Source organism: Mus musculus, chromosome 1, assembly GCF_000001635.26.
Source record: "Mus musculus strain C57BL/6J chromosome 1, GRCm38.p6 C57BL/6J".
NCBI classification, from domain to species: Eukaryota; Metazoa; Chordata; class Mammalia; order Rodentia; family Muridae; genus Mus; species Mus musculus.
The window spans coordinates 87,079,001-87,102,074 of record NC_000067.6 but is presented as its reverse complement, the minus strand read 5'-3'; the positions used below and the strand labels follow the sequence as shown (position 1 = coordinate 87,102,074).

At 50.9% G+C, this 23,074-nt stretch overlaps 2 protein-coding genes and 1 long non-coding RNA gene across 13 annotated transcripts; 2 read left to right on the top strand and 1 right to left on the bottom strand.

Moving 5' to 3' along the window:
• Positions 1–468: 468 nt before the first annotated feature.
• On the top strand, positions 469–4,073 carry Alpi (alkaline phosphatase, intestinal). The gene is made up of 11 exons (NM_001081082.2): positions 469–609; positions 695–811; positions 929–1,044; positions 1,212–1,386; positions 1,454–1,626; positions 1,870–2,004; positions 2,098–2,170; positions 2,292–2,426; positions 2,514–2,705; positions 2,907–3,023; positions 3,111–4,073. The coding sequence occupies exons 1-11, from the start codon at positions 540–542 to the stop codon at positions 3,470–3,472; spliced, it is 1,665 nt and encodes a 554-aa protein (NP_001074551.1). The 5' UTR covers positions 469–539; the 3' UTR covers positions 3,473–4,073.
• Gm29371 lies at positions 4,064–21,813 on the bottom strand. 9 transcript variants are annotated; one of them, XR_003947904.1, is made up of 11 exons: positions 14,749–14,850; positions 14,570–14,631; positions 14,326–14,463; positions 13,573–13,704; positions 8,337–8,464; positions 7,407–7,499; positions 6,633–6,744; positions 6,319–6,419; positions 6,102–6,235; positions 4,817–4,950; positions 4,064–4,686 (listed from the first exon to the last, which is right to left on the bottom strand). It is a non-coding gene; the product is annotated as a predicted gene 29371 (long non-coding RNA). The 9 variants fall into 9 exon arrangements; XR_003947907.1 differs by having other exon boundaries at positions 6,358–6,419; XR_003947903.1 differs by having other exon boundaries at positions 6,102–6,419.
• Alppl2 (alkaline phosphatase, placental-like 2) lies at positions 6,141–15,385 on the top strand. Of its 3 annotated transcripts, none has more exons than XM_006529082.3 (12): positions 6,141–6,169; positions 12,268–12,375; positions 12,464–12,580; positions 12,687–12,802; positions 12,951–13,125; positions 13,197–13,369; positions 13,585–13,719; positions 13,829–13,901; positions 14,008–14,142; positions 14,226–14,417; positions 14,530–14,646; positions 14,735–15,380. In XM_006529082.3, exons 2-12 carry the CDS (start codon positions 12,312–12,314, stop codon positions 15,025–15,027), a joined length of 1,590 nt encoding a protein of 529 aa, XP_006529145.1. In that variant the 5' UTR covers positions 6,141–6,169; positions 12,268–12,311; the 3' UTR covers positions 15,028–15,380. The 3 variants fall into 3 exon arrangements, with proteins under 3 accessions (XP_006529145.1, XP_011246206.1, NP_031459.3); XM_011247904.3 differs by having other exon boundaries at positions 6,148–6,261; NM_007433.3 differs by lacking the exon at positions 6,141–6,169 and having other exon boundaries at positions 12,147–12,375; positions 14,735–15,385.
• Positions 21,814–23,074: the final 1,261 nt, after the last annotated feature.

The following is a 23,074-nucleotide window of genomic DNA, read 5'->3' as shown; positions in this document are numbered from 1 at the left end:
CTTTGGGGCCACATCCTGAGTGTGCCATGGCTTTGGGCAAGGCTAGTGAGCAGACAGTTGTAGGGTAGTGTACTCAGGCCACTCTCTGTGCTTCCATCTTAACAGTGAGTATCTGGACCTATGAGACCAAAGCCTGGCTTAGACTGGGTACTTGGAATCTCACTTTCTCTGAAGCACCCTGAGTAGAGCCTGCCTCCAGCTGGCTCTCAGGAAGTGTGAGAAATCCCTGACAAGACAGTAGTGAATGGGGGGGGGATTCCAGCAGCATACAGCACAAGTTTCTCTTTCAGGATCCATTACCCCCAGCCTCCCACCCAACCTGCAGGAGACATAGGACCCCTGGCCCAGCCACACCTTGAGAGCCAGAGCCAGACTTCAGTTCACAGGGCAAGGGTGGGGCCAGGGTGACTATATCTAGAGGAGGGACAAGGACCCTTTATAGCCAGGGACAAAGTCCATCTCTGATTTGAGCCCAGGCAGACTAAGCAGGAGCTGGTGCCTTGGTTCCCTAGCCGGGCAGCCCATCAGTAACCCCAACCATGCAGGGAGACTGGGTGCTGCTGTTGTTTTTGGGTCTCAGGATCCATCTGTCCTTTGGTATCATCCCAGGTAAGAAGGTTCCTTTCTGACTCCCACAGAAGGACTAACCTACCACCCCACCTGGACTAACCTGGTTATGCTTCCTCTTGTCCAGCTGAAGAGGAGAACCCGGCCTTCTGGAACAAGAAGGCAGCTGAAGCCCTGGATGCTGCCAAGAAGCTGCAGCCCATTCAGACATCAGCTAAGAACCTCATCATCTTCCTGGGAGACGGTGAGTGTGTGAGCAAGGCCTGGCCACCCTGCAGCCCTTGTACTCCAAGTACCCAGGGCCACTGGTGGGTATTAACAGGCCTCAGAGTTCAGTCCTGACAAGGTTCTGCTCCTTCAGGGATGGGGGTACCCACAGTGACAGCCACCAGGATCCTAAAGGGGCAGTTGGAAGGCCATCTAGGACCGGAGACACCCCTAGCCATGGACCTCTTCCCATACATGGCTCTGTCCAAGGTGAGCACTGGAACACACTAGGACGGGAAAGGGGCTGGAGAGGACAAGAGATGGAAGAACCCAGAAGAACTGGAGCCCAAGTTTGCAACCAGGACAGTGTAGACATGTCTCAGGAAGCAGGGACTAATGTCTACCAGTACCAGAGCTGAGAGTGTCTCTGTCCCCAGACATACAACGTGGACAGACAGGTCCCAGACAGCGCAGGCACAGCAACCGCCTATCTCTGTGGGGTCAAGGCCAACTACAAGACCATCGGCCTGAGTGCAGCTGCTCGATTAGACCAGTGCAACACCACATTTGGCAATGAGGTCTTCTCAGTGATGTACCGTGCCAAGAAAGCAGGTAGGTTGGTGCTGGTCTGGGTGCTATGGCAGGGCAGGGTCACTGGATGATCTTCTATCATCTGCAGGGAAGTCTGTGGGAGTGGTGACCACGACCAGGGTGCAGCATGCCTCTCCAGCCGGCACCTACGCACACACGGTGAACCGTAATTGGTACTCAGATGCAGAGATGCCTGCCTCTGCACTGCAGGACGGCTGCAAGGACATCGCCACTCAACTCATCTCCAACATGGACATTGATGTGAGCTCCAAGAACCAGCTGGAGGGTTGGACAAAGGGTGAACCTTGGACTGGCCATAGTTCCAGGCATAAACAGCCTGAACTCCAAGTCCCCTGCAGTTTACATATGTAAGGGGTGGGTGTGGAACATCCAGGAGATGCATAACCCACAGACATGGTGGGGACATAGATAGGGGCTGTCTTTCAGGAAGGGTAGGGAACTCATAAAGCCCTAAGTCTACCTGTGTTGATCCTCTGACCAAAGGTGATCCTCGGTGGAGGCCGAAAGTTCATGTTTCCCAAGGGGACTCCAGACCCTGAGTACCCAAGTGACAGTAACCAGTCTGGAACCAGGCTGGATGATCAGAACCTGGTGCAAACGTGGCTGTCAAAGCATCAGGTGATGTGGGTTCCAGCGAAGGGACCAAGGCAGGGCCTAGGGTGGCACCGTGCCTCTCAGGGCTATGTGCTAAGACTGACTGTGTCCCTGCAGGGAGCCCGGTATGTTTGGAACCGATCAGAGCTCATTCAGGCATCCCAGGACCCAGCAGTAACTCACCTCATGGGTAATACCTTAGTTTTGCCCTCAAATCTCTCAGAGGGCCTCCACGGGAGCCTGTATGTGCGCCATCAGCACTCCCCCTGCCTCCGAACTTGGTTGTCATCATGAATTCCTGTGCCCCTTAGGCCTCTTTGAGCCAACAGAAATGAAATATGATGCCAACCGAAACCCCTCAGTAGACCCTTCCCTGGCGGAGATGACAGAGGTGGCTGTGCGCATGCTCAGCAGGAATCCACAAGGCTTCTACCTCTTTGTAGAAGGTGAGTGGTGGTGCCTGGCAGAAAAGAGAAGGGGGGCAGGGGTCCCGTGCAAACTCAAGCATCGCCCTCATCACTGGCTTCCTGCAGGGGGTCGTATTGACCAAGGCCACCATGCGGGCACAGCTTACCTGGCACTGACTGAGGCTGTCATGTTCGACTCTGCCATCGAAAAGGCCAGCCAGCTTACCAATGAGAAGGACACGCTAATACTCATCACTGCTGACCACTCCCATGTCTTCGCATTTGGTGGCTACACACTTAGGGGGACCTCCATCTTTGGTAATCCAAGGGGGCAGTGTCAGGTGATGTTGCTTCAGATCTATGGGGACAGATATTGCTAGGCCTCTGTTTACTCATCTGTCAAAAGGGCACAACATGGCCTTGTAGAGAGTATAACCGTTGAGCAAGCAAAACGAACTCACCTGCACTCCAAAAGCTGTAGTCAGTATCAGGAAAAGATGTCTGCCTTCTTCCATACAGGTCTGGCCCCACTCAAAGCCCTAGATGACAAATCCTACACCTCCATTCTCTATGGCAATGGTCCAGGTTATGAGCTGAAATCAGGCAACCGGCCCAATGTCACCGAAGCTCAGAGTGGTAAGTACCACATCATTGCCTAGCTTGAGGTGCTGACAGAGACCAGGGCAGATGGACGCTGCTCTCCTAAACACCCTGTCTCCCTAGTTGATCCCAACTACAAGCAGCAGGCGGCTGTACCCCTGTCGTCAGAGACCCACGGCGGGGAGGACGTGGCCATATTTGCGCGCGGCCCTCAGGCACACCTGGTGCACGGAGTTCAGGAGCAGAACTACATCGCGCACGTCATGGCATTCGCAGGCTGCTTAGAGCCCTACACCGACTGCGGCCTGGCGCCCCCTGCCGGCCAGAGCCCCGTCATCACCCCGGGCCAGGCCACCACCACAAACAACGCGGCCGGCCAGGCCACCACCACAAACAACGCCGCCGGCCAGGCCACTGTCCTGCTGTCCTTGCAACTGCTGGTCAGCATGCTGCTGCTAGTAGGGACAGCCATGGTGGTGTCCTGATGGTCAGGTCCTCCGCTGGGCCCCCCGCTAGGCTCCTCCCCAGGGTCCCACCGCTGGTTACTTTCACACCCCTCTTGCCATAGATTTCCTGAGCCCAATCAGTTCCGGGTTCACCGTTTTCTACACAAGGGTCTCAATGCTAGTTTTTGCACCCCAACTTGGTAGTTTTCTTATCCAGATGTTGAGACATCATCTCAGCCCACAGCTCTAAGGGCCACCTCTGAGAAAACACTCTGGGATTTATAATTTGCTTTATAACTCTAGGCTTCTGCTTTTCAACTGACTTCCTCTGGAGTGGGGAGGTACCAACTGATTTCCAGAAGGCTAAAGCACGGCGCTGCCCCAGACTCCCCTTCAAACCACCACCCTTCACAGGGACCCAAGTAACTCATATTTTCAGGTCTTGGCTTTTTCCCATGCAAAAGAAATCTCAAAAGTCCGGGAGGCTGTGGGGTCTCAAGCAAGCAGCCCAGAGCAGCCTTTGGCCCCCACCCCTGGTCCATCTCAGGCTGCATATAGAAACTGAACAAAGAATATTATTAGGTTCTTGTCCCCAGTCCTAGAAGAGACATAACAATAATAAAATTAACTGTTTATATAAGGTAATGCCTCCAGTACTTTTTAGTAAGAAAAACCCTGGACATCTGGGGTACAGAGGACAGGTGGAGAGGTGGGTAGTGGAGATTAGGAGGTCAGAGGGAAGCCATCTGAGGAGTGGACAGTTGAGTGGAAATAGACAAAGCAGAGTGAGTCACAATCTCCAGGTACTGCCATCTGATCAAAAGCTGCAGGTCTCCAGAGGTATACACACACACACACACACACACACACACAGCCCTGCCTAAGGCCCTACCACTTAGCTGACTGGAGAGGCAGAGCCAAGGTGGGTGCAGCAAAGAGGCCGGGAGACAGCAGTCAGAGGCTGCAGTGAAGATAAAGACCCAAGCTGGACTTGGAAGTTGCAGAGAACCAAATGCAGAGAGTTACCTTGGTGGAGGCCAGGAGAGGGCCGCAAGTCTAGTTCAGCATCTGTCCTACACCTAGAGAAGCTGATCTGTGAGAGTGGCAGCTGGCCTGGCTCAGGCAGACGTGATGCCAGTCCCTAGGATTCATCATTGTCCTCTATGTTGCAAGCCACATCCTTCTCAAGACAGGCAGAGACCACTCAGCTCTCCCCAAGGTGGTCAGGGCAGAGAGCTGTGGTCACACCGGCCCTGGAAAACATCAGGGCCTCCCCTGGAGGCAAGGGCAGCTAAGGAGGACCCCAGCCTTCCCAGGCTCCCATAAGACAGCAGTGAGCATGTGACCAGGGGAGATCTGGTTTCCCAACTCCAGTGCTCTCACCTGCCTCCTGAGGCATGGCTGTAGCAGAGATGGGAAACTCACAGGTCACCATGTAGACAGCTCTAGGATGATGGTGGAGGGGCCCCCCAAGGCTAGGAGCTGGGAGTGCAGGTATCGGAGATCCGCAACCTCACCTGTGGGATATGGAGAATAAGCGGGGACACCTGCTGCCAATACTTCATAGCTAGCAACACCTCCTCGTCCTCAGAGAAATGCTCTCGGAAGATCTGGCCCTGCAGCCACTTCCACTGAGGCTGTGGGGCCAAGGGCAGGAAAGGAAGGACAGAGAGAGGACATGGGTATCCAGAGAACCTTGAATATACCTGAGAAAGGTGACCCAGAGTTCCGGGACCTTCCTCACATTGCCTGTCCATCACAAATGGGCACCCCTCATATGAGAGCTGACCTGCAGCTGCCTCAAGGTCTCTGTGTGGTACGTGGAGATGATGCCTTGCTGAGGGATGGGTAGACTTTGACACAAAGATCTGGGGTGGAGAGCAGGTTGACCCAATCTATATGTCCTGTCCCTGTCCCTGTCCCAGACCTGGCAGCCCCCAGATGCTGCTGCTCACATCGGTTAGCCAAGGCTCTAGCTGTAGAATCCCTGGGACATCTGTTTCACAACATCTGCCCCCAGTAGGCTCAGCAGATGCTCCCAAGAGGGTCTGCACCTGGACAGAGGCTCTTCCATGAGAGTGGGGGAGATTTCTCTGGGACCCTGACCTTTGGTTTAAGGGCCCATGGAATCCCTGAGTAACGCCATCTCCATAGAGGCCGTGGCCTCTCCCCCTGGCTGTGGCCTCTCCCCCCTGGCCGCTTTGTTTATGTGGTAGATAGTATGGCTTCCAGGGAAACTCTTTATCTCTCCTCCAGTGCTCTGCCTGAGCCCAGCTCCTCCTAGTTCCCCTCCCAGTACCAGCCAGCTTTTAGATTCCCCACAGCTAGAGAGTTCTCACAGACAACAGTCACACTAGCGTACAATGGCAAGTGTTTGTGGGGTCCAGCCAGTGAAAAAGAATATGGCCACGAAGTTCAAGTTCTGAGTCTTATTTGGCAGCTGGCTGAGGGTCACAACCTCAACAGCCAGTGCCATTGTTCCGTGTTCAGAGCCCACAGTAGTAATTAAGGTATCAACGCTCTGGGCGCTCCTTCATCTTTTATGGACGTCACTCTTGCTATGACACAAAGATCTTCATATAACCCCTAAATGAGCTTGTGATCAGGTCCCGACTTTCTCTGTGGTGAGCACTCCTTTTGGTCCACCCACGGGCAGAACATATTGTACCTATCTGCTCAATGGAGCGGCACTAGTCACATGTGACGGACTTCCTTGGTGGCCCTTCAGTCCGGAAGGTAGGATGGCGATGGGAATGGCTGAGCCTTTTCCCCTGGCTCCTTAAATGCATACACAGACATGGCCTGAGAGGAGAGATGCCGTGCCACAGGTGACAAGAGGGTCACTAGCTGGGTGGGGGCAGAGATGACTTATAGACACAGCCCACCTCAGTGCCCAGGTGCTTCATATCTTCACACCAGCCTACCAAAGCCCTGGCGGGTCTGTGGGCTTGGAACTTGATCAAGTGAAGTCTGCTGGATGCAACACCTGGGGAAAGACACACATAACAGAAAGAAACAATCTTTCATTGGCAGGAGGCAGGATGACCACACTGACTGTTCCTGGGGGAGGCTCCCTTGAGGGAAAGGTGAGGAGTTCCCTGAAGTACCTTCCTGGAGGAAGCAATGCCCCCTCCAATCTCTCAGTACTCCTGGGCATTTGGGCCCCTTCTGGTGGTCCACATCTCTGCCCAAACCCTACCTTGTGTTTCCTGAGTGTTAGGAGTTGTCACCAAGCTCTTTGTGAGCTGTCTCGTAGAGATCAGGGTGGGGGATGGGGGTAGGGCAGAATCAGTCAGGAGCCACTGCTGCTCCTGCACAGAGAACATGCAGACCCTGACAGCCTGCCTCTGAGAGTTAATTCTATCAGTCTAGTGTGCTCCAGCCCCAGGTAAAGGTTATTCAAAATAGAAGGAATAGAGTCTATATAGACACACACACATACAGACAGACACACACACAGACATAGACACACACACACACAAAGACACACACACAGAGACACACACACTCAGAGTCTCCGGGAAAGATTAAAACAGTTGTCACTGTATATACTCAATGGTGAGCTTTGTGTTTGTTTTGGTGAGAGTTTGTTTTGCTTCTAGTTTTTCTCTTTTGAGCCAGGGTCTCCAGTAGCCCAGGCTTTCATTGCCTTGAACCTCTGATCGTCCTGACTCCTGAGCGTGGAGCTGACAGGTTCATAGCACTGTGGCCAGTTTGTGATGTGCTGCAGACTGAACTCTGGGCTTCAGGCAGACAAGTTGGCTTCCATCTGAGCTTCAGCCCCTGTCATTTTCTTTGTTTATCCCAGACTGCTCTGGAACTCTCTGGGTCACCAAGCTTGTCCCTGAAATTCCCATCTTCCTCCCTCTATCCAGCTAAGGTCACAAGTGTGTGCTGCCATCCCTGGTTCGGGTGCTTGTACCTCTGACCCCACAGTGGACCAAAGCTGTCAAGGAAGAACTACAACCATTACCCCCATTCAAGGTTCCTCAGACATGAGGTGGCAGAGGGATCCAGGTGGCCCAGAGGAGGTGGGTTGTCTATAGCCTTTAGGTATAGATGACATCTTAAAAAAAAAAAAAAAGATTTATTTAATACTATATCGAAGTACACTGTAGCTGTCTTCAGAAGAACCAGAAGAGGGCGTCAGATCTCATTACGGAAGTTTGTGAGCCACCATGTGGTTGCTGGAATTTGAACTCAAGACCTTTGGAAGAGCAGTCAGTGTTCTTAACCGCTGAGCCATCTCTCCAGTCCCAGATGACATCTTTTTGATTACCACAGCTGACAGGTGATGTGTACCTGACCCCCAGTCTTTTGCAGACACATGAACAGTTTTCAGGACACTGGGGCAAACCTCAGCTGAGGAAGTCAGGGTCTCCACAAGAACAGCATGGGAGGCACGAGACACTGTAAGCCTCGCACAATAGCAGAGATAATGGCAGCAGCACAGCCAAAATGGAGGCCCTTATGTCAGCCTTCAAAAGATAACATATTGCTCTGGGTCAAAGAGGGAGTGGCCAAATGACATCAATCCAGTAGACACTGAGGCTGTGGATCTGATTTTAGATGCAGCAAAAACTGGGTCATTTAAACATTGCTGGCAGGCATGTAAAGTGGTAGACTGCTCTGCAAGTTGTTCAGTTTCTCCAGTGGGCTGGGAGTTAGTTCAGTTGTCCAAGTGTTTGTCTGGTATGTGTGAAATCCTCGGTTTGATCCCCAGCCCTGAATAAAACCAGGCACGGTGGCATATGCTTATGATCCTAGATCTCAGGAGGTGGAGGCAGGAGGATTTGGAAGTCAGGGTTGTCCTTGGCTACATATTGAGTTCAAGAGCAGCCTGGGCTCTGGGAGCCCCAAACTCACAATCTCACAGTCCTCAAATCAAATCAAACAAACCCACCTGTGGCTGGACCCTGCCAGCATCTGCCTGTCGTCCCAGCACTCCAGAGATGGAGGCAGAAGATCAGGAACTCCTCAGTAGCCCCAGCCCTGGAGCGACTCTGAGGTCAGCGTGGGTTACAGGAGACCCTGTGTCAAAGGCAAAACCAGACTGGGTGTTGTGGCATCTGCCTGAATCCAAGCACTTGGAAGGAGAAAGCAGGAGGAGCAGGAGTTCAGGGTCATCTTAGGCTACACACAAGTTCCCAGCTAGCCTGGGCTACATGAGACCCTGACTCAGTAAAACCAAGAACACAGAAGCAAACCCCAAAACAATCATTATCCAAAATCAGACACGGAAGTGTATCCCATTCATTCCATCACTTTGGGATCTGAGGTAGAAGAATTGTTTTAAGTGTGAAGCCTGCCTGGCTTCACAGTGAGACCCTATCTCAATAAAATAAAATAAAATTAACAAAAAAAAAAAAAAGGGAATGACCTCACACCCTGGCACATGTCCACAAAACCAGCTACTTGGGAGACTGAGGTAGGAGGGTCCTAAGACCAGCCTCGGCATGGCAAGGTCAAAAACAACCTGGACCACTACTAACACTCTATCTCAATAGAAAAAATTATAGAGCAGGCTCAGAGCCATGGCTGTAACCCATGGGCTTAGGTTTGGGTTGAACTTGGTCACATTCATAGCTTTAGAGATGTCAAGGGTCAGCTAAGTTGAGTGATTCAACCAGAGAGATTTACCAACAGGGAACAGGAATGTCAGACACAAGTGCTGTCTGGATCCCTGAGTGGAAGAGGCAGATGAACTCTCTGTGAGTTCAAGGTCAGCCTGGTCTCCATAGCCAGCCAGGGCTACATAGTGAGACCTTGTCTCAAAACAACAACAACAACAATGGTTAAGTAGCTTTTTAAAGGTCTAAGATAGCCCAGGGTCAATTTGGTCTCAGCTCCATAATCTATTTACAATCCAGGTGAGCAGTCTGGCAGAATATCACTATTTACTGCTATTACCACCACTACCACCACCACCACCACCACCACCACCACCACTACTACTATTACTACTACTACTACTACTACTACTACTACTACTACTACTACTAAACAGTGTCTTGCAATACATAGCCCAGGATAGCCTGCAACTCACTATGTTGCCTAGGCTACTCTCAAGCTTATGAATTCAGCCTTGAGTGCCTGGGCCCACAGACTAAGGGCATCACTGGACCTCCACAGGACCATAATAAACATGTAGATTCAGCCTTTCCAGTCCACAGCAAGCATAGTAGGGGCTTAGTGGGACAGGCAAGTGCTCAGGGCAGCAAGCGAAGGTGCCCTGGATTGTGGCCCAGGTGTAATGAGACATGAGTAGAGAAGGAGGCGGCTGTGGGAGAGCCTTGGTGAGCAGAGTTTAAGGGAGGAGACGTTTATATGCTTGTCTGTCTGTCTGTCTGTCTGTCTTGAAATAGGATCTCAGTATAGAACCAGGCTTGCTTCTGCCTCTACCTCCCCAGTGTGGGTTCAGGTGTTGGGTTTAGAGGGCTGAGATTAATGGTGTGCACCACCCTGCCCAGCTGCAGTTTGGGCTTTTGCAGCAAGCTCTCTCGTAGCCCAGCCTGGCCTCCCAGCGTGGCCCTCTGCTTCCTCTCCCTACGGCTGGGATTTCAGAAGCCGGTTGCCAGTCTGGCATGCGTCCTTCTCATTTTCTGTTTTGTTTTTTGAGATATAGTCTCTAAACAAGAAATGACTTCGAACTACTGATCCTCCTGCCTCTCCCTCCCCTTCCTCCTCTTGATTTTTTGAGGCAGGGTTTCTCTGGGTAGCCTTGGCTGACCTAGAATTTGCTTTGTAGGCCACTCTGGCCTCAAACTCAGAGATCCTTCTGCCTCTGTCTCTTGAGTGCTGGGATTAAAGGTGTGTGTAGTCATGTCAGGCCAGGTATGCATCCATATCTTAAGTGCTGGGATTACAAACATGACTCTACATACACAAACAAATGCGCAAAATCACACACACACCTGGTTTATGGGATTATGGGGATTAGATCTGTAATTTATGTGTGCCACATCCCAAGTCCACTTATCTTTTTTATTTATTTGAGATAAAGTCTCTCTGATGGGCTGGAGAGATGGCTCAGCTGTTAAGAGCACTGACTACTCTTCCAAGACTGCTCTTCCAAAGGTCCTGAGTTCTAATCCTAACAACCACATGATGGCTTACAACCATCTAGATAGCTACTGTGTACTCATATACATAAAATAAATAAATAAATAAATTTTTTTTTAAGTCTCTCTGCAGGGCGTGGTGACGCCTTTAATCCCAGCACTCGGGAGGCAGAGGCAGGCGGATTTCTGAGTTCGAGGCCAGCCTGGTCTACAAAGTGAGTTCCAGGACAGCCAGGGCTATACAAAGAAACCCTGTTTGGAAAAACCAAAAAAAAAAAAAAAAGGTAAATAAATAAAGTCTCTTTGTTGCCCTACCTGCTCTTGGAATCACTTTGTAGACTAGGCTGGCCTTGAACTCACAGAGATCCACCCACCCCTGCCTCCTAAGTGATCGAATTAAAGGAATGTGCCACAAAGTCTGGCTTGATGGATTAGGTTTTTGTTGTTTTTTTGTTTGTTTTGTTTGTTTTGTTTGTTTGTTTTTTGTTTTTTGTTTTTGTTTCTGTTTTTCAAGACAGGGTTTCTCTGTGTAGCCCTGGCTATCCTGGAACTCACTCTGTAGACCAGGCTGGCCTCGAACTCAGAAATTCGCCTGCCTCTGCTTCCCAAGTGCTGGGATTAAAGGCTGTTGTTTTGTTTTTATTGTTCTTGTTTTTGTTTGTTTTGAGTAGTGGGGTTTAAGACAGGGTTTTTCTGTGCAGGTTTGTGTAGCTGGAACTTACAGTGTAGACCAGATTGGCCTTGAACTCACAGAGATCTGCCTGTCTTTGCCCCTGGAGTGGCAGATTAAAGGTGTGCCCAGTTATTTGGTTGCTGTTGAATCAATATATTTTCTTTGTAGCACAGGCTACCCTTAAATTTTCCTGCCATGACTTAGAAGACCTGGCTTACAACCTTGGACCACCACACCTATGTGGATCACATTTCTCTGATCCACGCATCCATCAATGGGGACATGGTTTGACCCCACACTTCTTGGCCACTGTGAGCCTAGCTTACCCCCAGATTACAGGAAGGTTACACCCACAGAAGTGCTCGGAGTCTGTGCAGAGCACTCACGCTGGGATCCCTCCACCTGCCCAAGGGAATACGAGTCAACATCAAATAAGGGGAAAGCCTGCTTCTGAGCAAGACCCAGGCCTTGCCTGGTTTGGCTCAGGATTTTGGACTGCCCCCAGTCCAATTGCATTCAAACACTCAAAAGTAGCTGTGGTGCAAGTGTGGTTCTATAGGACCCATCAGCCCCATCTTTCCAATTCAACATTTCTCCTGGCCAATGCTCCTGGATACCATATCTGCCCTAGTCAGGGGAGAGGCAATTGGGGGCAAGACTAATTGGAACAAAAAGAGAAGGATGTCCATGGGAGGATCAGTGACCACTGCAGCATAAGATTAAGGCTCTTCCCTCAGACAGTAGCTGTCTCCAGCCTCCCACCTAATGTGGGGGAGATGCCTAGGACCCACCCTCAGCCACAGATTCAGGACGTTGGCCTGGACTTCCACACCTTGCCAACTTTTTACAGCCAGACAAGATTCAGTTCACAGGATAGGGTGGGGCCAGGGTAGTGCCTAAGGATTAGGGAGGGACTCTGAGCCTTTCCGGCAGGAACTAAGTCTTCGCCTATTTAAGAGGAACTCACAGAGATCTGCCTGTCTCTGCCCCTGGAGTGGCAGATTAAAGGTGTGCCCAGTTATTTGGTTGCTGTTGGAACTAAATCTTCGCCTATTTAAGAGGAACACATCAGGACCTCAGCTAGTGTTGTGGTATTGCAGCTTCTCCATCCGCCATCCTCACAGACCAGCACCCTGCCACAGCAATGTGGGGAGCCTGCTTGCTGCTGCTGGGCCTCAGCCTACAGGTGTGCCCGAGCGTCATCCCAGGTAACGAGGCTCCTCCAGGTGTTTGCTCGCTCGTCTTTGCGCTCCAGGGTCTTCAGTCTGACCCTGTCTCTGCTCTTTTCTTCGCCAGTGGAGGAGGAGAATCCAGCCTTCTGGAACCGAAAGGCAGCCGAGGCCCTGGATGCTGCCAAGAAGCTGAAGCCCATTCAGACATCAGCTAAGAACCTCGTTATCCTCATGGGAGATGGTGAGATCGTGAGGCCTGCCTATCCTGGGACTCTCCTACACCCGCCACCCGAGGAGGCCCCTGGTGGGCCTAAGGGGTTAGTCCTGATCATGTTCTGCTCCTTCAGGGATGGGGGTGTCTACAGTAACCGCTACCCGGATCCTAAAGGGGCAGCAGCAAGGCCATCTGGGACCTGAGACACAGCTAGCTATGGATCGCTTTCCACACATGGCTCTGTCCAAGGTGAGCTTGGAGACACTCGAGTCTCCACAGTGGGTGGCAAGAGCTGGTATATGGCAGGAAAGTGGTTCCCGGGAAGAATCCAGAATCCCAGGAAAAGACAAGCTCTAATGTCTACTAGTAGAGTTGAGCCGAGATTGTCTCTCCCTAGACATACAACACAGACAAGCAGATCCCGGACAGCGCAGGCACAGGTACAGCCTTTCTCTGCGGGGTCAAAACCAACATGAAGGTCATTGGCTTGAGTGCAGCTGCACGCTTCAACCAGTGCAACACGACATGGGGTAACGAGGTCGTCTCGGTGATGCACCGTGCTAAGAAAGCAGGTAGGTTGGGACAGGGTGGAAGGACCTGGGCAGACCCGGGGGTCCTGGGTGGCTCATGTGACTTTCTATAGGAAAGTCTGTGGGAGTGGTGACCACCACGTCGGTGCAGCATGCTTCTCCGGCCGGCACCTACGCGCACACTGTGAACCGTGGTTGGTACTCGGATGCACAAATGCCTGCCTCAGCGCTACAGGATGGCTGCAAAGACATCTCTACTCAGCTCATCTCCAACATGGACATTGATGTGAGCCCCAAGAGGGAGGGAGGAGGGCCGCATGGAGGTGTCACTCATCGCAGTATAGGCAGCCGGCAGCCTGGGCTCTGGGTCCTCCAGGTTATCTGAGTGGTGGGTTGGGGGTGGGTAGAAAAGACGCAGAGTCCCTTCAGACCTGCTGGGATCAGATGCTGTCAGGAGGGAACAGAGGATCAATCAGGTCCCAAGCTCACCTCTGATCGTAGGTGATCCTCGGTGGTGGCCGCAAGTTCATGTTTCCCAAGGGGACACCAGACCAGGAATATCCAACTGACACCAAGCAGGCTGGAACCAGGCTGGATGGACGCAACCTAGTTCAAGAGTGGCTGGCAAAGCACCAGGTATGGGGAGTAGGGGTGGGGTCGGGGGTGAGGGCGCATTGGGGTAAAGGGCAGAGCAGGAATTATTGAGGGCTGTGCATTTTAAGGTAGACTGGCCGTGTCTCTGCAGGGAGCCCGGTATGTTTGGAACCGCTCAGAGCTCATTCAGGCATCCCTGAACCGATCTGTGACACACCTCATGGGTAATAACTTGCATTTCTTGCCCTGGAACCCTTCCATTGGGAAAGTGTGTGTGTGTGTGTCCCTAGGATGCACTCTTTAGTCACCATGGATTTTCTTATTCTTCAGGCCTCTTTGAGCCTAACGACATGAAATATGAAATCCACCGAGACCCTGCTCAGGACCCTTCCCTGGCCGAGATGACGGAGGTGGCTGTGCGCATGCTCAGCAGGAACCCCAAAGGCTTCTATCTCTTTGTGGAAGGTGGGTGGTTTTGCCTGGCAGAGAGGAGGAGAAGACAGGCCCAACACAGGCTCAAACATCTCCCCATCTCTGGTTCTCTGCAGGGGGTCGCATCGACCATGGCCACCATGAAACTGTAGCCTATCGTGCCCTGACTGAGGCTGTCATGTTCGACTCAGCTGTTGACAAGGCAGACAAGCTCACCAGTGAGCAGGACACGATGATCCTTGTCACTGCCGACCACTCTCACGTCTTCTCTTTTGGTGGTTACACACAGAGAGGGGCTTCCATCTTTGGTAGGCACGGGGCAGGCAGTGGCAGATATTGTTGCCTTGGAGGGATCTAGTGACAAAAGGTGCTTCAGGAAGCAGCTCAGTTGGAAAAACCGGTCATCCCCTCTTCCTGCAGGACTGGCTCCCTTCAAGGCTGAGGATGGCAAATCCTTTACCTCGATACTATACGGCAACGGTCCTGGTTACAAGCTCCATAATGGCGCCCGGGCTGATGTCACTGAGGAAGAGAGCAGTAAGTTCACTCAGTGTGGGGTCGGCAACACGGGGCTGAGAGTGCCCATGGAGGTGAAGGACCCGTTCTGAACACCCATTCTTGGCAGGCAACCCCACGTACCAGCAGCAGGCTGCTGTACCCCTGTCGTCAGAGACCCACAGCGGGGAGGACGTGGCAATATTCGCGCGTGGCCCACAGGCGCACCTGGTGCACGGAGTTCAGGAGCAGAACTACATCGCGCACGTCATGGCCTTCGCAGCCTGCCTGGAGCCCTACACTGACTGCGGCCTGGCATCCCCTGCTGGCCAGAGCAGTGCAGTGAGCCCGGGCTACATGTCCACCTTGCTGTGCCTGTTGGCAGGGAAAATGTTGATGCTGATGGCGGCGGCTGAACCCTGACTACCTAAGCTCACTACCTAAGACTCCACTTGTTGGCTTGTTCAGTGCCTTTCTGCCAGTACTGTTTTCTGGGCTCCAGCTGGAAACCCACTTCCTAAGCTCAGAACTAACTTGGTTTGTCAGCTATACCTTAGTATGAGGCCTCCTTCATCTGGTACTTTTTTTCCCTGCAGTTTTTTGAGACAGGGTCTGGCCTAGTCAAGATTTCAGTCCACCATCTTAACCTCAGCTTCCCCGAATCTGGGACTGTAGGTGCCTCCTCCTGTGTCTGGCTGCCATAAAAATGAAGAGTGTTTATCTTCTTGGACCCTTCTTTTTTTTTTTTGTGGGGACAATAAAACCAACTGTTACACACAAAGTCGTATCAGTTTTGTCTACAGCATCTGGAAGGGTGGTGCCTGGGTGGGTCAGAGGTGAGATGTGTCAGGGATGGAATGTCACTTCAGCTATCCCCTAACCATGAAGAAGTCCTGGCACTCGTCGATGCCATGTTGGCTAGAAGGAAGGAGGAACAAGAAATCTTGCTTTTAGGCCAGCACCAGTGAGCACATTTTGTGTCTGTTCCAGAGCAGAGACAGCAAGGTCCTTTGAGTTCCTCGGCTGCTGCACTCAAGTATTTGACCTCCTGGAACTCACTGTAGTCCTGGGTCATAGAATGCAGAGTCTCTATTGTGCAATCAATGCCTCGGGTGTCTTGCCTGGTTGGGAGAGTCAGGGCAGAGCCAGTTCAGGAGCTAGAGATCTCCAAGGGCCACAACAAAAGACCTGATGAGGCTTGGCCTCTGTAACCTGTGAAGGAAGAGAGGTTCCAAGCAGCTTGCAACCAGTCACATAATCAGGTTGCTAGACCCCTTTCCTGCCTCATGCTGAACACACATGCCAGGCTGCAGATTTGGGAGTTCTCTAGTTGAAAGAAGGAAAGCACAGGGCATTCAGTCTGATGCATAGTAGGTCTTCATTGACAGCCTGGTTCTTTTGTCTTCGCCTTTCTTGCCCAGTGTCTGCTTCACTAAAACAGTGGAGGCTGAGGGGCTAGCCTGGTCTACAGAACCAGTTCCCGGACAGCTAGGGCTACGGAGAGAAAGCCTATCTCAAAAACCTACAACTTTGAAATTCTAGAAGACTTGCCAAACATTCACTGTCACAAGTTCAGGAGCACAGTTCTGAAAGCTTTCCCTCCAGCCAAGAAGTGGTTAAAGCCCCACCCACTCTGGTCTACCCAGCATCGGGGGGGGGGGGGGGGGGGAAGGGTGTCCTTCCACAATACTCTACCCTGGAGTGGGGAGTTCCCTGATTGCAGGGACTCATAGAAAACCCTGTGGGGGCACTGCACGGAGTGGTTAGAGCCTGGAATTCCTGCCCACCTGAAGGCCTGCAGTTTCACTAAACACAAATTATCCTGGGAAGTTGATTGTCGTCCCCCCCCCCACACACACACACACAAACTCTGCTCCTCCCCTATAGGGTGCGAGCTCGAGGGAGGAGGAGGAGGGGATATTCTCATGCAGCCGGTGTTAGTGAGGAGTTTTTGTTGTCCAGGCTCATGGTCAGCTGCAAGGTGTTTTTGTTGTTTTGTTTTGTTTTTGTTTTTTTCCAAAGCTGGCCACCGCATGCAAATGAGTGCAGGCTGACTGGCTGGCTGGTGTTCAAACCTGTTGCAGCCTCTGTCCTTCCCCAAGACATCTTTGGGTTCAGTGTCCTTGTCTGCTTTTTCCTTAAGAGCTCTACATCCTTCCAGGATCTTCCAAAACCAACGGGCATGCGGAAAGGTGCCTAACCTAAGCAGAGTAAACACCCTCATGAATAGGAAGTTTCTGGTTTCTTTGGAGACTTGGCTGTGCCGTGGGATGCTTTTCTGGAGGAAAAGGTTACATATTTCTTATGACTCTTCTGGAACAAGCAGGCTGAGCAAGCCATGAGAAACAAGCCACGGGGAACAAGCCAGTAAGCAGCATCCTTCCAGGGCTTCTGCATCAGTGCCTGCCTCCAGGGTCCTGTCCTCCCTGCTTATGATGATGGACTGTTACATGGAACCCTGAGTGGGGTAAACACTTCCCTCAAGTTCCTTTTATTTATTTAAATTGATTTAGTGGTCTGAAACTAAACTCCAAGGTGTGCCTCGCACTTAATAAACACGTTATTGATCATTTTTGCTTCATAGCTTGCTACTTATGGAAATACTGTCCCCGTCCCCCAGACATGTTTTCTCTATGTAGCCATGGCCATCCTTGAAGTGCTTTAAAGACTGGTCTAGAACTCACAGAGATCCACCTGCCTCTGCCTCCCAAGAGCTGAAAATGAGAAGGAGGCATAACAGACTGGCAGCCAGCTTCTGAAATCCCAGGCATGAGGAGCAAAAGCAGAGGGCCACGCTGGGAGGCCAGCCTGGGCTATGAGAGAGCTTGCTGCAAAAACTCAAACTGCAGCTGGGCAGGGTGGTGCACACCATTAATCCCAGCCCTCTAAACCCAACACCTACACCCACACTGGGGAGGTAGAGGCAGAAGCAAGCCTGGTTCTATACTGAGATCCTATTTCAAAACAGACAGACAGACAAGCCAACATAAACCTCTTCTCACTTAAGCTCTGCTCACCAAGGCTGCTCCCCAAATCCAGGGCACCTTCGCTCGCTGCCCTGAGCACTTGCCTGTCCCACAAAGCTCCTACTATACTTGCTGTGGACTGGAAAGGCTGCATCTACATGTTTATTATGGTCCTGTGGAGGTCCAGTGATGCCCTGAGTCTGTGGGCCCAGGCACTCAAGGCTGAATTCATAAGCTTGAGAGTAGCCTAGGCAACATAGTGAGTTGCAGGCTATCCTGGGCTATGTATTGCAAGACACTGTTTAGTAGTAGTAGTAGTAGTAGTAGTAGTAGTAGTAGTAGTAGTAGTAGTAGAAGATTATGGAGCTGAGACTTAAGAGAGAACCAAATTGACCCTGGGCTATCTGACCAGTGGCTCTAACTGTTGTTGTTGTTGTTTAGAGACAAGGTCTCACTATGTAGCCCTGGCTGGCTATGGAGACCAGGCTGACCTTAAACTCACTGAGAGTTCATCTGCCTCTTCCACTCAGGGATCCAGACAGCACTTGTGTCTGACATTCCTGTTCCCTGTTGGTAAATCTCTCTGGTTGAATCACTCAGCCTAGCTGACCCCTGACATCCCTAAAGCTATGAATGTGACCAAGTTCAACCCAAACCTAAGCCCATGGGTTACAGGTATGGCTCTGAGCCTGCTCTATAATTTTTTCTATTGAGATAGAGTGTTAGTAGTGGTCCAGGTTGTTTTTGACCTTGCCATGCCGAGGCTGGTCTTAGGACCCTCCTACCTCAGTCTTCCAAGTAGCTGGATTTGTGGACATGTGTCAGGGTGTGAGGTCATTCCTTTTTTTTTTTTAATTTAATTTAATTTTATTGAGATAGGGTCTCACTGTGAAGCCAGGCAGGCTTCACACTTAAAACAATTCTTCTACCTCAGATCCCAAAGTGGTGGAATGAATGGGATACACTTCCGTGTCTGATTTTGGATAATGATTGTTTTGGGGTTTGCTTCTGTGTTCTTGGTTTTACTGAGTCAGGGTCTCATGTAGCCCAGGCTAGCTGGGAACTTGTGTGTAGCCTAAGATGACCCTGAACTCCTGCTCCTCCTGCTTTCTCCTTCCAAGTGCTTGGATTCAGGCAGATGCCACAACACCCAGTCTGGTTTTGCCTTTGACACAGGGTCTCCTGTAACCCACGCTGACCTCAGAGTCGCTCCAGGGCTGGGGCTACTGAGGAGTTCCTGATCTTCTGCCTCCATCTCTGGAGTGCTGGGACGACAGGCAGATGCTGGCAGGGTCCAGCCACAGGTGGGTTTGTTTGATTTGATTTGGGGACTGTGAGATTGTGAGTTTGGGGCTCCCAGAGCCAGGCTGCTCTTGAACTCAATATGTAGCCAAGGACAACCCTGACTTCCAAATCCTCCTGCCTCCACCTCCTGAGATCTAGGATCATAAGCATATGCCACCGTGCCTGGTTTTATTCAGGGCTGGGGGTCAAACCGAGGATTTCACACATACCAGACAAACACTTGGACAACTGAACTAACTCCCAGCCCACTGGAGAAACTGAACAACTTGCAGAGCAGTCTACCACTTTACATGCCTGCCAGCAATGCTTAAATGACCCAGTTTTTGCTGCATCTAAAATCAGATCCACAGCCTCAGTGTCTACTGGATTGATGTCATTTGGCCACTCCCTCTGTGACCCACAGCAATATGTTATCTTTTGAAGGCTGACATAAGGGCCTCCATTTTGGCTGTGCTGCTGCCATTATCTCTGCTATTGTGCGAGGCTTACAGTGTCTCGTGCCTCCCATGCTGTTCTTGTGGAGACCCTGACTTCCTCAGCTGAGGTTTGCCCCAGTGTCCTGAAAACTGTCCATGTGTCTGCAAAAGACTGGGGGTCAGGTACACATCACCTGTCCACTGTGATCAAAAAGACAGAAGTTGGTACCTGAGATTGGGGTACTGCTGTGATAGGCCTGACCGTGTTTTTGTTTGCAAGAATGTGGATTTTGGGACTTTTGATTTGGAAAGCAGTGGGATGCTTTTAGTGGAGCTCAATGGGCTATCCTAGTAGAAATATGGAAGACTTTGTTCTGAGAGTGATTTGAAAATTGCAGACCTGGCCCAAGAGGGTTCAGTGGAGAAGACTTTTGGTATATGGTATAGAAAGTGCTTTGCAGTGTTTTAGTGAAGAATGTGGCTGCTTTTTGCCATTGGACGAAGAGTCTGCCTGAAGCTAAGGTGAAGAGAATTAGAGTGTTTGAAAAAGGAAGTCTCCAAAAAGCCCAGCAGAGACTTTGTTCTCTGGTTAAGTCTCATGAAGAGTGTTTTGAACAAGTGTAGCAAGCTTAGAAAGAAAAAATATAAAATATATGGTTTGAGGATTACAGGGGCACCAGGAAGTGAAGTGGAGCTGAACCCTGCGTTCAAGGAAATTAAATTGAATTAAGGGAGTGGTGACCTTGGGGTAAGATCCCACCCAGCTAAATTTAAGTCCAGGCTTGGTGGCACATGCCTTTAATCCCAGGAGGCAGAGGCAAATAGATCTCTTGAGTTCAAGGCCAGACTGGTATGGAGCAAGTTCTAAGTAGAGAAAAGCTTAAACCTAGGCATGGCATTACGTGCTCTTAACCTCAGCATTCAGGAGACAGTCATGCTGATCTCTGAGTTCAAGGTCACTCTGCAGAGCAAGTTCCACAACAGCCAAGCTAGGCAGTGTGAAGGAGATGGAAAACAGAAATTTGGTGAGGATAGAATAGAACAAGGGGGCCATGTTCCAGCCCCAGAAAACAACAGAACTTTGGCAGCTTTGGCCATGTATCTCTGGTTTTATAGTCAAGAGGTGAAGGAGACTACTGGGACAATTGATGCTGGTTAGCTGGAGCTAAGAAATTAGTGGTGATTAAGGAGATCAGCACCACTGATGTGAAATCTGGGAATTGTTTTCTGAGAGCACAAAGATACCGTGTTCCAGAGATAGCCAAGGTTGTAACTCATGCTGCAGCTGGACTTGGTAATGTGTAAGAATCACCCAGGTGGTATTGGTTTGAAGGTATGAAGGGGTCATGAAGAACAGCTGAGGCTTGGCACTGTGAGAGGCCATGGCAGGCCATTGGTGAAGGTGCAGCCACAGATGTAGTTGATGGCCCAGGACTAAAGGGGTCATGCAAAGAAGTTGAGGCTTGGCACCATGAAGAGAACCTATGAGAGGCTATTGGTAAAGCCTAGTCGCAGTGGAAAGCCCCAGTGTATTGGAGATGTCAGTACCATGGGATGATCACCAAGATCAGCAGCAGCAGTGGAGTGGAGTCAACCAGAGCCTAGAGTGTTATAGATTGTAGATGTAGAGAAGTGACCCAAGCCCTTTGGAGGAGCCCAGAAGATCATGTGTAGATCACAGACATTGGAACAATGGGGCAGCCTGGATCCCTCTGCCCACCTCACGTCTGAGGCACCTCACATGGGGGTAATAGTTACAGTTCTTCTGTTGACAGCTTTGGTCCACTGTTGGGTCAGAGGTACAGGCCCCAGAACCAGGTGTGACAGCACACAGTTGTGACCTCTGCTGTCAGTAGATGGAGGCAGGCAGATGGAAAATTCAACAAAACTGGAAACCAACCAACCAAACACACCTCACCAATGAATATACATACAGTGAAAATGTTTTGATTTTCTAGGAAGGTTGTGAGTCTGTATGTGTGGATAGTGGTACTGAAAAATTACTGGCCTCTTGTAAGAACATGAACTTTTTACCTCGGAGCCCACCCCCTCCCATCTAGAGGTTGTTCTCGGAACACTCCTAAACTTTTCACCCCAAAACTCCTCATCCTAAAGTTCGAACCCTCCCAACTAAAGTTCGACCAAGAACATTTTTGAGATAAAGGCCTCCTAGAACAACCTCAAAATGAACCAGGTACTCCTTAGTTACGTAGGTTCCTTGATAGGACATGACTCCTTAGTTACGTAGATTCCTTTGGCAGAACTCCCTAGTGATGTAAACTTGTACTTTCCCTGCCCAGTTCTCCCCCCTTTGAGTTTTACTATATAAGCCTGTAAAAAATTTTTGCTGACCGTCGAGACTCCTCTACCCTGTGCTAAGGTGTATGAGTTTCGACCCCAGAGCTCTGTGTGCTTTCTGTTGCTGCTTTATTTCGACCCCAGAGCTCTGGTCTGTGTGCTTTCATGTTGTTGCTACTTTATTAAATCTTACCTTCTACATTTTATGTATGGTCTCAGTGTCTTCTTGGGTACGCGGCTGTCCCGGGACTTAAGTGTCTGAGGGAGGGTCTCCCCTCGAGGGTCTTTCATTTGGTGCGTTGGCCGGGAAACAGCGCGACCACCCAGAGGTCCTAGACCCACTTAGAGGTAAGATTCTTTGTTCTGTTTTGGTCTGATGTCTGTGTTCTGATGTCTGTGTTCTGTTTCTAAGTCTGGTGCGATCGCAGTTTCAGTTTTGCGGACGCTCAGTGAGACCGCGCTCCGAGAGGGAGTGCGGGGTGGATAAGGATAGACGTGTCCAGGTGTCCACCGTCCGTTCACCCTGGGAGACGTCCCAGGAGGAACAGGGGAGGATCAGGGACGCCTGGTGGACCCCTTTGAAGGCCAAGAGACCATTTGGGGTTGCGAGATCGTGGGTTAGAGTCCCACCTCGTGCCCAGTTGCGAGATCGTGGGTTCGAGTCCCACCTCGCGTTTTGTTGCGAGATCGTGGGTTTGAGTCCCACCTCGCACCTTGTTGCGAGACCGTGGGTTCGAGTCCCACCTCGCGTCTGGTCACGGGATCGTGGGTTCGAGTCCCACCTCGTGCAGAGGGTCTCAATCGGCCGGCCTTAGAGAGGCCATCTGATTCTTCTGGTTTCTTTTTTGTCTTAGTCTCGTGTCCGCTCTTGTTGTGACTACTGTTTTTCTAAAAATGGGACAATCTGTGTTCACTCCCCTTTCTCTGACTCTGGAGCATTGAAAGGAGGTGCGGGTCAGAGCCCACAACCAGTCGGTGGAGGTCAGAAAGGGTCAGTGGCAGACCTTTTGCGCCTCCGAGTGGCCAACGTTTAGAGTAGGCTGGCCACCTAAGGGTGCTTTTGACTTGTCACTAATCGCAAATTGTTTTTCAGGAGAAAGGGAGTCGATGTGGAATCCGACCCCGTCAGGAAATAGCATTTGGCTTGGCTGGTTGTACAAGTCCAGGCGTGGACGAGTGTGCTTAGAGATACTGGTGTCTTCTTTTTCTCTGTTGCTATCTTGTTTTTGTTTGTGGTTTTTGTCATGAGACACAGACACTGTATGTCAGAGGTAAAGTGAGATCCCTCCCTGTCTGTATGTCTGTGTGTCTTGTTCACTTGTGTGTCCTCCATTGGACCACCTTCTGATTCTGTTTTGTTTTTGATTTGTCTGGTTTCAGGTCTGGTTTTGGTCCCAAGGAGTTGACTGATTATCTTGGTTTGGTTTTAGGCCGGTCTCAGGTTCTGGGGCCTTCCCATGGAGACAGGTCCATTTGGGTTGGTCA